General features: G+C 35.9%; 3 protein-coding genes across 5 annotated transcripts; all 3 read right to left on the bottom strand.

Moving 5' to 3' along the window:
• Positions 1–251: 251 nt before the first annotated feature.
• On the bottom strand, positions 252–6,919 carry LOC112454419 (post-GPI attachment to proteins factor 2-like). Of its 3 annotated transcripts, none has more exons than XM_025015800.1 (5): positions 6,193–6,919; positions 5,304–5,621; positions 4,660–4,927; positions 4,378–4,575; positions 252–4,290 (listed from the first exon to the last, which is right to left on the bottom strand). In XM_025015800.1, exons 2-5 carry the CDS (start codon positions 5,487–5,489, stop codon positions 4,157–4,159), a joined length of 786 nt encoding a protein of 261 aa, XP_024871568.1. In that variant the 5' UTR covers positions 5,490–5,621; positions 6,193–6,919; the 3' UTR covers positions 252–4,156. The 3 variants fall into 3 exon arrangements, with proteins under 3 accessions (XP_024871568.1, XP_024871567.1, XP_024871569.1); XM_025015799.1 differs by having other exon boundaries at positions 6,232–6,919; XM_025015801.1 differs by having other exon boundaries at positions 6,623–6,919.
• Positions 6,920–7,656: 737 nt separating this feature from the next.
• Positions 7,657–10,495, bottom strand: LOC112454418 (protein MAK16 homolog A). The gene is made up of 7 exons (XM_025015798.1): positions 10,363–10,495; positions 10,240–10,286; positions 9,999–10,142; positions 8,439–8,751; positions 8,108–8,356; positions 7,936–8,013; positions 7,657–7,850 (listed from the first exon to the last, which is right to left on the bottom strand). Exons 1-7 carry the CDS (start codon positions 10,375–10,377, stop codon positions 7,713–7,715), a joined length of 984 nt encoding a protein of 327 aa, XP_024871566.1. The 5' UTR covers positions 10,378–10,495; the 3' UTR covers positions 7,657–7,712.
• A 1,467-nt stretch (positions 10,496–11,962) lies between these two features.
• On the bottom strand, positions 11,963–13,220 carry LOC112454426 (sulfated surface glycoprotein 185-like). The gene is made up of 4 exons (XM_025015811.1): positions 13,117–13,220; positions 12,682–13,046; positions 12,443–12,536; positions 11,963–12,135 (listed from the first exon to the last, which is right to left on the bottom strand). Exons 1-4 carry the CDS (start codon positions 13,137–13,139, stop codon positions 12,111–12,113), a joined length of 507 nt encoding a protein of 168 aa, XP_024871579.1. The 5' UTR covers positions 13,140–13,220; the 3' UTR covers positions 11,963–12,110.
• Between the last annotated feature and the right edge of the window lie 1,872 nt (positions 13,221–15,092).

Here is a 15,092-nt window from a genome sequence, read left to right as displayed (position 1 = left end):
AACTAATAAATCAGAGACTCACTGCTATTTATTTCATTAATTCATTCTTTACTTCAATAATAATTCATAACTATAGAAATTCACTCTTCAATTTAAATATAAGAACAGAGAAAATAAATTCTGTGATAATATACAATTGAAATTTTTGGCATGCTTAAATACAAGCAGAGTATATACATAGTTTGGAGGAAAATGGAGTAATAGTATTCAGGACAGATTTATTTATAATATAAATAAGCAAAACCTATAACTGTGAAATGGAATATAGCAACATTGCTTTGTGCTTATTATCACAGAATTGTCAATTACGCAAATAATACACCGGGAACACACGAGCAGTTCCTTCGTGAGATCGTAGCACTTCATCGATATAATTTCGATATACATATATTGTAAATTGAAAAAAAAATGTTTCAGTAGCAAATTTATTTCGAAAAATACGAGTTTTGCAGAAAGAAATGGCTGCAACTCGACAGTGAGTATTTGTGTAAAGATTTCGTTTCAAGCTTGTATGTTTAAATTGTCGTATCAACCAAGGGTGAATCATCATACTGTTTGCTTTAATATGCCGTCGACATATACTCTGTCGTTTATACACAAGATAACTATCGTGCTAGCATTATTTACAGCGAAAGAAGAGAGCTTCAAGTACGATAGAAATTCTTGACAGATATGTTTAGTCATCATTATCGCCAATATAAAAATTCATATGACGAAATTTTTAAATATGTTTCCAGAACTTTTACCCTTAAACGCTTCTGCCGTAAGTGCGTGCTCGTCTTACGGAAAAGAAAACAATATTTTCAGAGGAGATAACGACGAATAATTTTCCCTTTCCCTTACACTTTACAGTTACAGCATTTAATCTTAGTTTCCTCAAATCACTCTGAGGATGTGTTAATACCTTAACGATAAATTTATGAGTACCTATCAATAAATCGCACAACGATTACGAGGCGTAATCACAACAAAAAGATATTTGCTAAATAAATGTTTAGCACAGTTTTCTTTGGAAGTATGATGGAACATTTTACAATATTAACGCTTTTAAAATTAATATCAGTTGTACCCTTTTCGTGTTTTCTAACACATAACACATAACTTTTAAATCTTTCGCCAAACGAAAAATTAACGCAAGTAAAACTTGAATTTTTCGCTTCGTAGTAATTTTTGAACTCATTTCTGTAAGTTAATGCTATATTTCTAAAAACTCTTTTATACATACTATTAATCTCTACTTACATATATGTATATAAAAGAAATTCGGTATTCTCTCATACAACTACACTCTCACAATGTAACTTGCGTCGTTCGTTATTCAACTAAAACACATACAGGATGCTTCATTAATTGCGCGTATCTTTTTTGAATAACAGATTTTCTGAGGAATTTGAAGATAACTTTTCAAAGAGAATAAATTAATGTGTAATTGTAAAATATCTCATTTAAATCAGTAAAATTTTAGAGATGGAAATAATAAGTATAGAGAGCTACAACTTAGTTCACGTTTAATTTTACAATTATATTATTTTTATCAAAAAGTAAAAATTACTTTAAATTTCTTCAGGAATTTATAAAAAAATGTGCAATTTACTAACGCAATTTACTAACGTAAGTTCATGATCCGTTAGAATAAACGCGTTCCGCTATAATCGATCTAGTCATATTGATGCTCTTCAATTCTCGTTCCTTAGCGAGAATGAAAAATATCTATAATATATAATACAAAAAAAATTCCGAATCATTGCTGCAAATGTATTTAGAGAGCAAAGCGATTGCCAACGGAGCGTAAGACGCAAGTGATTCATTAAAAATTCCTAAAGATCATTAACGTGCATTAACTTGCATAGCGTTACCGACCGAATAAAATTCCATGATATATCTTTAGTGCATCACTTGGCACGGGCTCTGATAACGGTATCGGTAAATTAAACACGATTGCCGCGAGTGCATTTATTATTTTTTTTTAAATCAAGATAATACATAAAAGTGAGATTCCAATTATAATAGGAACTGAGATGTTACGCTCGAGTGATCGCGTACGCCGTGTGTGCGGAAGAAACAAAGCGCTACTTCTTCGTGATAATTACAAAAATCATCTAAAGCTACTAGCATATCTCCGCATGATTACCCACGACAAATATATATACTTGCGAAAAAACTGGCGATAAATATGCACTGACTATTCATCTTTTTCCCTTTTTTCAATAATGATACACGAGAAATCTTAACAAAAAATCGTCATATCAAAATATGCTACAATTACAATGTCCGTGTGTAAAAATGTGCAAAAATGATATCGTTTAACTGCGAGTGCTATCTAGGGTCACACTGACACTATCGGCCTTCTACAACAAAATCCTAAGAGACACATTGCGATAACGTACCATCTGCTTATTACAATAAACATTACGTTGTTTATTTTATTAGTGCAATATCAAGAGATATTGCGCGTTTCACAGTATTGCAGTCTCGGTCATCGTTCCTTACCAGTCTATTCCCACACACATGCAATTTCGTCTCGATCTTTTGATCATGAAACTTTCTTAACAGATAAACATATATAAGATTTCCGGAAAACACTTATAAAATATAAAATCTCACCGTATAATTTCTAACAATATTTGAAATAAAACACGTATTTTTGTAAAATCTTACAAGCCATTTTGCTTTGTCAAAGATTGCTATTAAAATTCAACCTCTCTCCATCAATTCGTAATTACTTTAAATTTCTTCAGGAATTTATAAGAAAGTGCATAGAATAATTACATAAAAAATGTAATTTTTAACAAAGTATTAACAAAGTATTAATATTTAATAACATTTAGCTAAGAACAATTTAAAATATATTGTTAGAGATAAAAGTTTCATAAAAATCTCGATGCCGTGTTTTTCCATAAGAGATACTAATTCTGTCTCTTTCTATTAAATAATCCGGTGATTGTGTACATTTGACTAATTTTGCTTGTTGTTTTCCAAAAATCGTATATATGTCTATGTATCAAACAAGAAATGAATGGGGAAATTTCAGTCATGAAATTCGATAGAAACTCTTTTAACATTTGTCTTATAAATTCGCGTGAGATATTTAGATAGTGTGATCTTATCTTGAACGCACGCTGGTCCAAATGCAATCCTCGTTTACACGTTTTCTTGTGTAATACGATTATGACTGCTTTAATCGTCAGTGTCTCGATAATTATTGTTATATTATTAAACTATCGTATACTACATACAAACATAGGAGCGATTATCCTACGTTTGTAGTTACTGTAACGCCGAATAGAGCGGCCCGTGAATATTAGCTGAATTTATTATCTCAAAATCTATACAAGATGAATTAATCTCTTACAAGGTGAATGAGTATTAACATATTACATATACAATGTTCATTGTAAGATTTGTCAACAAGACGCAACAATATCTTTGCAATAATCTGAAATTGTATACGTTCATTTAATGAACTAACGATTATAATGTCTCAAAGTCCATTTGACATAAATGTATCTTATAGACTAATTTCAACTTATGAGATAAAATAGGAGTACCATAAAGCGAATAAAAGATCGCGACTAGAATTAAAGTATTCGACTAGAATTCTCACCTTGCAAAAATCTCTATAAAAGAAGAATCTGTTTAAAAAGTCTTCACAAGTAATCTCATACGATGCGAGTAATAATATTTAATTTACGTTTAACGATAAATGCTGTTTGTATGTAGGATACTTTTTTCAACTATCGTTTACTACGATCATACTCTATTATTAAACGATATTAAAAGGCCGTTACATATTTCGCTTTGAAAGTAACCAATGCCACACTTTGGAAGCGCTAAATATTCTTTATCTTCATTTCTTAAATCGCATATATTTTTGCATTCGAAATTATTGGTCGAATATCAAAGTCAGTATAAAAGTAAAGATAAAAATGGTGTCGATTTCTTAAATATCGCGGGAAGCAAATAATATTAATCTCAAAAGTGGAAAACTCAAGAGTGTAATATCGTAAATACGTAGTATCATAAAACTGAGACAATCGTACACAAATTGTGCATCATGTGCCGTGCCAAACTTTTACCTCTTAAAAACCACGATTTGTAGCACTTCCATGCAGAGGCAATAGGCACTTTAATATGACGATGAGAATGACGTAAAAGATTAATCTATTTTCACAATAGGTAAACCGTGACCTACGACCAGTTGCTCTTTTGGAAAGTCCAAAACCACGGTGATGTGAAAGCCCATATTTGCAAAAGCTATCACGTACTCACATAGCGAAAACCAACTAAATGCTGCTCAAAATTATAACAAATATTATTTTTTATTACGTTTACTTTTAAGCTGTAATGAATATAACGCTTGTAAATTGTGTTTCTTACCCAAGTCGTGACACAGCAGTCGATGTTTCAAGAAGAAAATAATAAGACCGATGGTACTGACGAGACTCGTCACAAAGAGCGCTTGTTTGTACTGAAGACTTTGTGCATTTGGAGTTATTAGACGACCCAGTCTCACAGCGGTCAGCTTATACGTGAGCGAGCTAATCATGAACACTATGAAAATTTTTTCATGCACCGCTGAAATATTTTTTACATCGTTTATATTAAAAGTTCCATTCTTCGATTACACGTTAGCGATACATAAAATTATGAGTTACTTACGGTAATTTTCTCTGTTAGAAATATACGTTACACCACACAAAGCTGCTACCTCGGCAATGTTTAGCCAGTAACATAGGTTTAGGAGTCTGCTCCCCATAATTTTTAGAGGCACATCTTCAATGTTCTTAAGTATCTTGTAATAATACGAGTGATAAACATTGGCGATAACCAGTCTAGGACCAATATGTAACGCTATGCTGATACGCCATAGATACCTCTGCGGTGATACTCCAGTAATGGCTGAGATCGATGGAAGAATATTATAGACCTTCAACAAAAACAGACATAATTTATGGCGCAAATCTTGTTTAAACCAATATCGAATTCGGGCGCTTGCACTAGTGCACACTGACAAGTGAGTGTGCAGTAAGGCTGGTTCTTAGTCAATTCTTATATTTACAGATCATTTTAAATACTTGCTGAAATACTTCTTAGCCAGTAAAATCATTTGTACAGCATCCATACAGATATTACAGGATTGTTTTATTGGCTAAAAAAGTTTTCAAATGTGTATTTAAGCGACTTAAAATATAAGAATAGATTATAAACAAGAGCCTTAGGGCACACTCAGTGTGCACTAGTGCAAGCGCCCAAGTTGGCTATGCTTGTAATACAACGATGACTAATATGAAGCTTTCGCTTACCCTACAATGAGTTTCGTGAATATCGTCCTGTTGAAATATATATGCCGTGATGAAGCAGAACAGCAGTGATACAAGTGGTAAGCCAACTGTCGCCATGCACAGCTTTCGGAATGACAGGGCGAGATATACGAAACTTTTGTTGCTTCCAACATTATTTAGTTCCATATTGGCAGCGTCGCTCAACATCCTGGCACTTGTGCGCAAAGCCAACGCCAACAGAGACGATAACTCAGAGTAGATCCCAGTCAGACAATTGTGCAGTACAGATTCATGTTGCTCTCCGACCGTGCGGACTCATTCGACGCTCCTCGGACATCCCTGTGAGACAGAGATGATGGATTATAACTCGTCGACGTCCTTGAGTCGCTCATTCGAGATCACACGGTGATCGAGGTGCTCGTTGCAGCTCGTTGCCGGAGGAACTGGCAGTTGGCAGTTGGCACCGTATATCGAGCGAAAACATAGCATCTAATTGCGAGTGAGGGACGACACGCTCCACGTTCCACACTCCGCGGGCATTGCGAAACCACCCTCGATAGAGATAAATTCGCGCAACGAGCGCGTTGATAGCTACGCACCGCCTCCAGTTTATCGCCCGCAAATTGCCCCGATAAGAGCTGTGAGATCTACATCGGAATACATCGCGCGAGTCGCGAGTCAAGGGAAACCGCACGCGCACGCTACGGCGGACGGCCGCGGCGCTCCGCTCCCGACTTGACAGTATCTCTTCCCCATTCCCCTCCCAGGCTCCCATCCCTTACCCCATCCTTTCAGGATGGATTGGAAGTTGGAATCGCGTTACATTGTTACATGAAACGTTGTGGATATTACACGCCAACCGCCAACATGTAAATTTAATGCTAATTTCGCGTCGTTTATCGCATCGTACCGTTACTACCGTTCCGGCACCGCTCGTCTCCCATCTCACCTGTGCGATTGATTGAATAACCTATTCGCTCTATAAATAGCGGGCGAAAGGGCGAAATCGCGATCGGTTCACTACACTCCTGGCCTGGTCCTGGTCGCCTCGTGAGCGAGTACCCGTTCCGAGCTCCGAGCTCCGAGTACCGTGGCGAGTGGCGAGTGGCCCCAAGCCCCAACCGCCCCAATATAGGCGAACGATAGCGGATAGCGGAGAGTCGAACGTCAACGTGCGTGACGATCCCCGACGAATGCGCAATGCCGAGATTGCCGACTGCCGACTGCCGAGACACTGCGGACTGAGGAGAGTGAGGAGTAAGGCACTGACGCCTGACGCCCCGCTATTCGCTAATGACTTGCGACTCGCGACGAGTTGGATTATTATCGGAGACGGATACTCGTGAATTCGATCGCAGACGACCGGCGACAGGCGGACTGCGCCACTGCGGACAGTGCGGACTCGTCGAAGGTTTTCCTCCCTCGATTTTCGACAACGGACAACCGTGGCGATCGCCTCTCCTCCGCCTCCCTCGTTTCTCGTTTGTCACGATCAGTCACGATTTTAATCGTATGAATTGATGAATCGTATCGTCGTCTGCTCGGCTCAGTCTGCTACAGACGTTCCATGTCCATGTTCCATCTGTTCCAATTCCCCCCCATCGCCCTGATGAGACTGATGAGATGAGATGACTGTCTTCGCGCCTTCGCGGCTCGTGCCTCTCCCGTTTTGGCGAATGGCGCTTCCGGCCCGCGAGTTCGCCCTACGGGCGGACCGGACAGGCGGAACTTTTGAACGTATTACGTTCGACCTGAGAACAGTTTTACTCGCCAAACGCGAGTAAAATATAAAGAGCCTGTTTTCTATTGCTGAACTTCCAATGTGGAATAGAAAAGATGAACTCTGAACTAGTGCAGCCAGTTCAACGATAGATAACAAACCCAAAGATAAACATTCTTGGAGCGACTAGATTTTTAACACTAGAACTACCAAAGTAGTCAATTACTACGTTTACGCGAGCGTTACTTCTGCAGTAACTTACGACAATTCAATTGTTTGCGCGGAGTACGTATCGTAAGTTAACTACAGAAATAAAAAACACTCGCGCGTAAACTTAGTAATAGACTAGTTTATAATTTTTTATCAAATTTATTCGTGACTTTTGTTACAATATGTGAGTGATTAAATTGCGTCATTTATAAAATGTAAATAAATATTCTTTGCATCCGCAAATATCTTGTAAGTTTGCAAACATTTATGAGAAAATTTTCGCAATTTTTTAATGCCAAAGTTTCCTTAAAGAATGAACAGTCGATACCGAAAATATCCTGTTGATCTTTTTTTCTATACAAAGTATTGATGGTTTAAAATATTACCAGGATGTAATCATATTGTGATTATTTTGTCAACTAAAATATTGGATAACGACGTATGTGAAGCGTTTTGCAACTTTATTATAAAGATAACTATATTTATATAGTACAATTTTGCTATATACGCGTCCGTTTATTCTGTTGACTTTCTTCTTCGACTTCGTATTCGATTTCCACTCTCGCTCGCGGTTTCTTTCCTTTTTTGACAACTTTTGATCCCTTTGTCTTCTTGCTTGTAGATGGCTTGATTAAATCCTAATGAAACAATTTACAACAATAAGCAATTTATATCAGGACTTATATAATGTAATACGTCTACTTTAAGCTGGAAAATTCTTACCTCAATATCGCTAGGTTCGGATTCAAAGTTGTCTGATAATTCAATTTCTTCCTTCTGTCCAGAGTCACTATCTTCATCCTACACGATATTTATAAGGTGTATTTATAAAGAAATATTATTAAAGTACAGAAATTGTATTTTATTGTTAATGAATAATTGTCTTATTACTCACCATAGAAAGCTCTTCAATGTCATCCTCATCATCCTCGAAGTCATCATCATCGCTATCAGCTTCAACGTATTCCGGACCATCTTGCTCAGTTTCTCTCTCATCCATTTCTAATTCCATCTCCACCTCCTTCTCGAGTTCTTTTTCCTGCTCTTCTTCCTGTTCGCTTTCTGCCTCACTTTCTCCTTCAATTTCAACAGCCTCTACAGCCTTATCAAACACTTTTTGCGGGAAATTGTAAATACCCTCGTACTGAAATATTAAGAAAATAGATATCTCTGCAAACACACACATAACTAATTTTTACAGAAATGAATATAAAATCCAATGTTACCATCCCCTTCTTCAGCCTTTCCATAAGCTGTTTTTCAATTGCATTTTCTAATTTCGCAGCAATCAGAGCCTTTTCTTCCCTACGCCTTTCTCTTCTTTCAATTTTCCTCTGAAGCGGTACAATTTTCTTCTGACGTCTTAAACTAAACTTTCTCATACGAATAAGATACTGCGTGATTTTGAGAAATCTTTGCTTACATTTTGCCTTTATAAAACCAGGCCAGTAAAGTAGATTTTCATTAATTTGCTGTATCGCCTTTTCAAAATTCCTAGACAGTTTGACCTTCTCCCAACTATTTTTAGGTGTATGTATCCTAAAATCAAGTTTATTAACATTTAAATTAATATATATTAATATATGTGTAAAAATATTGTATATGCATAGGTGAAAGGGTAAAAACTTATATCATAGATGCTAGAATTATCTGTCTGGATTGAAACTGATCCAAATTCTTTACGGTTTTAAAAAAGAACCCCGCAATAGTCCTTATGGAAATGGGGTCCCAGTCAAATTGGCTAAAATTTTGATATGATGTAAGTTTTGACTCACTAATCAAAAGTCTCCATGGTCATCAGGCCAGAAAATCAAAAGTTTTTGAGTTACAGCAGCTGAAATGTCCAAAATTGACCTCCATCATCAGCCGGTATGTGTATAAATGTGTGTTGTGTTCGTGTATATATGTATTCGTGTGGGTGGGTAAGCATAAATAAAAATGTGAATGGAGATTTTCAAAGGGATGAAACACATTAAATCTCAAGTGCCTATCATCACATCCACGTCGTGAGAGCCGAGCAACGGTTGTCGTACCAGCTGATGATGGAGGCCAATTTTGAACATTTGAGTGAAGTTACTTCACCGTAACTTAAAAAGTTCTGATTTTTTGGTCGGGTGACCATTGAGACTTTTGATCAGTGAGTCAAAACCTACATCATATCAAAATTTCAGCCAATTTGACCGGAAACCCATTTCCATATAGACTGTTAAAGTAAAAGTACCAATACCCGGACATGTACCTATACCTATATCTGGCTACCTTTATTATTTATGAGTATAAAGCAAATTAAAATCAAAGATAAAAATATTTTTCTTGTAATTTAAAACTTTAGTTATAGTTATAGTATCCAAACGTTTATTTCCACAAATTTATATTTTTTTAAAGGTATCTAGACATAGGTATATGTCCAGGCATTGGTACATTTATCTACTCTTAAGTGTCCAAATATTGGAACTTTTATCTTACAGAGTCCTTTATAATTCTAATAATGTTATAAAAAATAATACACCAATGCTACTTAATAAAGCCTATCACACAATACAAAGGTGCAAATAATAGGAACAGGGAATAAGATAGGCAACAGAAATAACACCATTTCAACTTATCAAAAACTATATTGACGCAAGGGAATATGAATGAAATAGACAATAGGAACAGAATTTCTGGCGCGTTTTATTATAAGTTGAAATGTAGTTCTTTCTGTTGCCTGGTTTATTCCCTGTTCCTATTGCCTGTACCTTTGTATAGGATTCAGAGCTTAACTGCAAATCATATGTATAACTTACCTTTCTGCTGTTCTCATGTACAGATAAATAATACCATTTTCCTCTCGAATCGTAGCATATTGACTGTTTGCAAGAGGACACGCAGCTCTACTGCATAAACCAGTAAGATTGAACTCATTTCTGCAGAACCGCTGTGTCTTTGTACTAAAAAAAAGTCACAATTATTGTAATAAGATTAAGGCTGTTACAATTCTTCTGCATGTTTGTTTTTTATGTTTTTATTTGTTAAGAACGCACTTACTTGACTTTGAAGGAACAGAATGATTTATTGATAACACTCCACACAACCTGTAAGATAATTACGATTAAAAATCATGATTATTATCAGAAATAGTTAAAATAAAAATTGCATTTTGAGTTTTACATCGTCGTGCTGCATTTTATTTTATTAGGATCCAACTATGAGAATGAATATTATTGCAATTATAAATAACCGTTATAAACACAATATAACACGTGTGAATCAGTGAGTATATCAAATACTAGGTTATGGTTATAGGTTATATTCACGATGTATGTATTTTATTATGAGAGTGGACATGCTGCGTTTTAAGTGAAATCCGTTCACTAGCGCCTCTATGCGTAGGGTCTACAATGCGAGTCGTGGGTCGTGAGTCGTAGGAAATGGACCAATCACAATCGAATTTGAGAAGAATAATCGACTGTGATTGGTCAATTCTTGCGACTCACGACTGCATATATGCAACAGGCCCCTGACATCGAAAATTGGACGCGTTCGGAACACATTTGAAAGCGTGCACCTCTCTAACTATTCGTGCATCATGACAGGTTAATAGAGAATTGGCAACGCTGTCTCCTGGCGCGCATAAATTTGACAATTTGACGTAAGTTTGACACTGACAAGTAAAGTGAAATTGACACATCGGCGTACATATATACATAATATATATATATATATATATATATATATATATATATAATGTTTTTATATTAAACCATTTAGAATTATTAAATTTAAATGTAAACTATGATATCAATTTCTTTCAGCCGAATTGGAACAGCTAGATGTTGAGTGAAGACAAGGTTTCAGATCTAGAAATGATATTTAAATATCTTCTCACATGGGTATCTTTTTTATTAATAATCTCAATAAATCTTTTAAATAATTTCTTGGAATATATACATTTTGAGCTTTTATTTTATTACTTCCTCTACCATCCAAATCGAATACAAATATAATTTTGTTTTATAATCTATCTTTTGTTTTCGCCTAATACCATTATTTTCACAGAAATTTGGATATTATAAAGTATAAACAAATAACGTACGATACAAATTGTCAAATTCACAAAAAAAAAAAATAATGTAATAGTCCCTTAAATTTTCTTCCAACAGATTTTTAATCGTAAAAACCAAACGCACAAAAACGTCATGTAAAACATTATATTGGTCGCAAAGTAAATTTCTCTGCCATGCGCTAGAGAAGATTATTACTGCAATTGCTAATCTATGCAATTTAGTAATACGTAAAACTATACCAAGTGCTTTTTAAATAAAAAAATAAAAAATTTCCTCCTATTACACTCGCAATGTTTTTCATTAACCAATTAGATCCTTGTAATCTTTACATAAAAAAATTAAGAAATAATTTTTAATTTTATAGGCATTTAAAAAATACTTATAAAAATAATCGAAGCTTACTTGTTTTTTGTAATATATAATCAGAATAAAGAATATTAAAATATTTTTAAATCAATATCAGTCTAATAATAACCCAGTCGACACAGAAGATTAGTTATATTACATCAGTCATAATTTCGCACTCTTCAGCAATGTAAATGTAATATTATAATATTTACATTATTAAATATAAAATTATAACACAGATATAATGTAACTTATGCTCTGTGTAAACTAGGAATCTAATATCATAATTATGCGAAAGTAAAACTCATAATTGAATGATTAAATAAAGACTTACTAAGAATTATGAATTGGTTACAATGTATAAAAAATACAATATATATAAAAAAAACCTGCGCTCCTTTTCAATATAGCAATCTTTACTTTCTTTTATATAGAAAATATCCAGCTAATAGTTAAGTCCTAATAGTTAACTTTCATCTTGGAATTCCTGAATTTCTGTTTTCCTTATTGTTCCTTACTTTCTGCCCACCTGAAAAAAAGAAATAAAAAAAACTTCAACTTATTAATAAATTCATTCTTCTCACTGATTATTTAGATTATCAGTAAAACTTTTTCTATCAAAGAAAAAATGCAACAGTGCCTTAGGATTTAACAAAATGTGTTACATCAGAAAGACACTGAATGGAACGCGTAAGCAAGTTATTTGCATTTTAATACACGAAAACGAGCATTCTATATTGTCTCTAAAACCTTGCAAAATCATTTTAAAAATTGTTTAAAATTAACTCTAAAATTAAAGCTACGTTTAAAAAATTGTTGAAAAATGTTCTTCTTACTTTGGATAAAAATTAATAATTATGGGCCTTATGCCCCTGCCACCTCTGCGTCCACGATAGCGCAGATTCCTTCCCCCTTTCATCCATCGTTTTGCTATAATAAATAAAAGATTATTGTAATTACAAAATATTTATTGCTACATGCGAGAGAAATACAAATATTTGATTCGACATTATTAATTAGTAATCACTCGTGCGTCACAAATGTATTATAAAAAATATATATTTTTTCTACTTACGTCTTGTTGGCAGCGTTGATCCTGGCGACGGGAATGGTTCTAGCTGCGATGGTCCCGGCACTCCCGGCAGCTGCGGCGGTTGTGATTTTGATGACTGCGGTGATGGTCTCGGTGGTGGTGGTGGAGGTCCCGATGGTGGAGGCCCCGATGGTTGTGGTCCCGATGATGGTGGTCCCGATGGTGATTGCCCTGGCAGCGACAGTGACCCCGAAGACAGAGATAATCTTGGCGGTACTGGAGGTGCAGTCATTTCTGCGGCGGCGGCTGCTGCTGCGGCGTCGAGTTGCCGTTGCAGATTTTGCACTTCCGCTTTAAGGGCCGCTATTTCTAGGACGTGGGCCTTACACTCCTTACAGTCCATTGAACTGAAAAAGATTTTGATCTTATTTCATTTATATAGTACATAATTTAATAAAATATAATAGCGTTACTTACATTGCCTCTTGTTCTACCTCCATTTTTAGACTGATTGTCGTTTGTTTCACAGTCTATAGATACTAGATATATGTAGCATTATAGCAAATTCGATTGGATGCTCGATGCACTCAGTGCACACTGGTGCACATTAAAACCTACACGAATCAACGTAAAGTGTATGTTTAATATAAACAGGTTAAATCACGAAATCCTCAATATTCTCTATTGTTATTTGGTAAAATATTTTAAATTGTTTTTGCCGATAAGTTAACGCTCGGAGTACCGTTACCCGCGGTAGTCACTCAACTATCGTTCTTCAGATGAATTTCGCACAGGCACCAGCACCAGGTAGTGTTCGCGGCGTTCGCGCTCCGCGCGCCCACCGCGCCCGTCACCGTGCGTCACGTGTTGTGTTATTTGTTATTCGGAACGCGCTCATTGGCTCGTTCCTGCGATTGGCACTCCTGCTCCTCGTTTCGCGGGCCGCACAAATCAACCACGCGACTATGCGAGTACGCGCCGTACACGCGTTCAACAAAATTTACGGGTGCAACATATATGTATCAAGTGCTTGTCGGAATAAACGTATCGCGCGAGAATCACTCGCTCGAGATGAAGCCGTCGGCGTCGAGGCGAAGATACGTACATACGGCAATTGTGAACAATTTGCTTACGTTGTGATATTTGCGAGCGATAATCGTGACGCTCGTCCGGCCACCATATTTCTGGACTCGAATTCATTCATTAGAATTCATTATTTTATATCTCGTGTCGTGCTTTGATGAACGCTGTGTCGGAATTGTCGTGTGATTGATCTTCGATTCTCTTCCCGATAGGGAAAAAGAGGGCTGAGTTATATTGTCGTATCGATGAGTGATTCGAGTTACAAAACGCCGTGATACATCGGCGTCCGTTCGTGAAGGCCATAATCTCCTATATCTCGCGTCGCGTAAAGTTAGCGGCCGGTAATGACAAATCTTCGTCGTGCAAATTAATAATGCAGTTTTATTTTCGCGAAATTTACAAGTTCGATACCATTCGATAGCTGCGCGTACGATATTTAATTTCAATAGCGTACGTATCTTTGATTAACTGCGTGTCTTTATTTAATCGTCCGCTCGACTCGCGTAGTATCGCGCCAAGTTGCCGACATCTTGGGACATTATCGTCATTAAAGTAACGCGGTGATGAACGCGGAAGGAATTGGGACAATCGGCGTCGAGACTCTTTCAAATGTGCACGAAATATCTGTTAGAAAATGTTAAAATATTTCGGGAAATGATATTGGGACTGGCACGCGGTCTCGGTGCTGTTTTTTATACGCAGCGCGCTTTTTTTACGCGAAATCACCGTGCGATAAATCACTGTCATGGTAATACAGTGATTTAATGTTAATTAATTTTTTACTGAAATTTGACATTGCATTTTACAGAATCATGAATAATGTATTCGAGAAAACAGTTTCGAGATTCAGGAGTTATACATATATCTTCAGGAGCATTATATCGATGACTTTTCTGAATATTTTCATTAATTCTCTTTTTTTGTTCAGACATTCTTTGTTCCATCATTTTTTCCCATCATTTTTCTTTTCTTTATAATTCTTTTTCTTTTGAATTGCCCTTTTATTAATTCAATCTTCTAAACCTGTCTCTTCGAATTTTATGTTCTCCAATAGCTTTCTGAATTTTTTAATATCTTTTTTTTCCATATATTTGCTGTTTACGAACACTATTCCGAGAACTATTCTCCACACAGATTGAAGCTCGTTTTCGAGTTGTAGATATATACACATCGTGTCGCCGTGTCTCCTAATGAAAAACATCTCTGCTATCTCTCTTTTTCTGTAATAATGTTTCTCACTATATAACACTTCTGGCTCAGACCAATGAGCCAGACGGTGTCTATATACTTACAACAGATTGGCTATTCTTGTGTTTCTTAATATCTGACCGATGTTCATTTAATACGCGTCTCCAAGTGTCTCATCTTGG

Source organism: Temnothorax curvispinosus, unplaced genomic scaffold (genome assembly GCF_003070985.1).
Source record: "Temnothorax curvispinosus isolate PA1 unplaced genomic scaffold, ASM307098v1 QBEX01005067.1, whole genome shotgun sequence".
Classification (NCBI taxonomy): domain Eukaryota; kingdom Metazoa; phylum Arthropoda; class Insecta; order Hymenoptera; family Formicidae; genus Temnothorax; species Temnothorax curvispinosus.
Note: the sequence above shows the minus strand (reverse complement) of the source record. Positions and strands in the feature narration are given on the sequence as shown.

Excerpts from the sequence above, each read along its gene's own strand:
- LOC112454419 (XM_025015800.1), bottom strand. The coding sequence starts at position 5,489 with ATGTTGAGCGACGCTGCCAATATGGAACTAAATAATGTTGGAAGCAAC. Across the intron at positions 4,928-5,303 it reads TTCACGAAACTCATTGTAGG|GTCTATAATATTCTTCCATC; the intron begins GTAAGCGAAAGC and ends TTTTTGTTGAAG. Across the intron at positions 4,576-4,659 it reads TTCTAACAGAGAAAATTACC|CGGTGCATGAAAAAATTTTC; the intron begins GTAAGTAACTCA and ends AAAATATTTCAG.
- LOC112454426 (XM_025015811.1), bottom strand. The coding sequence starts at position 13,139 with ATGGAGGTAGAACAAGAGGCAAT. Across the intron at positions 13,047-13,116 it reads GAGGTAGAACAAGAGGCAAT|TTCAATGGACTGTAAGGAGT; the intron begins GTAAGTAACGCT and ends AATCTTTTTCAG. Across the intron at positions 12,136-12,442 it reads ATTATTAATTTTTATCCAAA|GTGGGCAGAAAGTAAGGAAC; the intron begins GTAAGAAGAACA and ends TCTTTTTTTCAG.
- LOC112454418 (XM_025015798.1), bottom strand. Across the intron at positions 8,014-8,107 it reads ACATTGAAGAGCTTTCTATG|GATGAAGATAGTGACTCTGG; the intron begins GTGAGTAATAAG and ends AATATCGTGTAG. Across the intron at positions 7,851-7,935 it reads CCGAACCTAGCGATATTGAG|GATTTAATCAAGCCATCTAC; the intron begins GTAAGAATTTTC and ends TTGTTTCATTAG.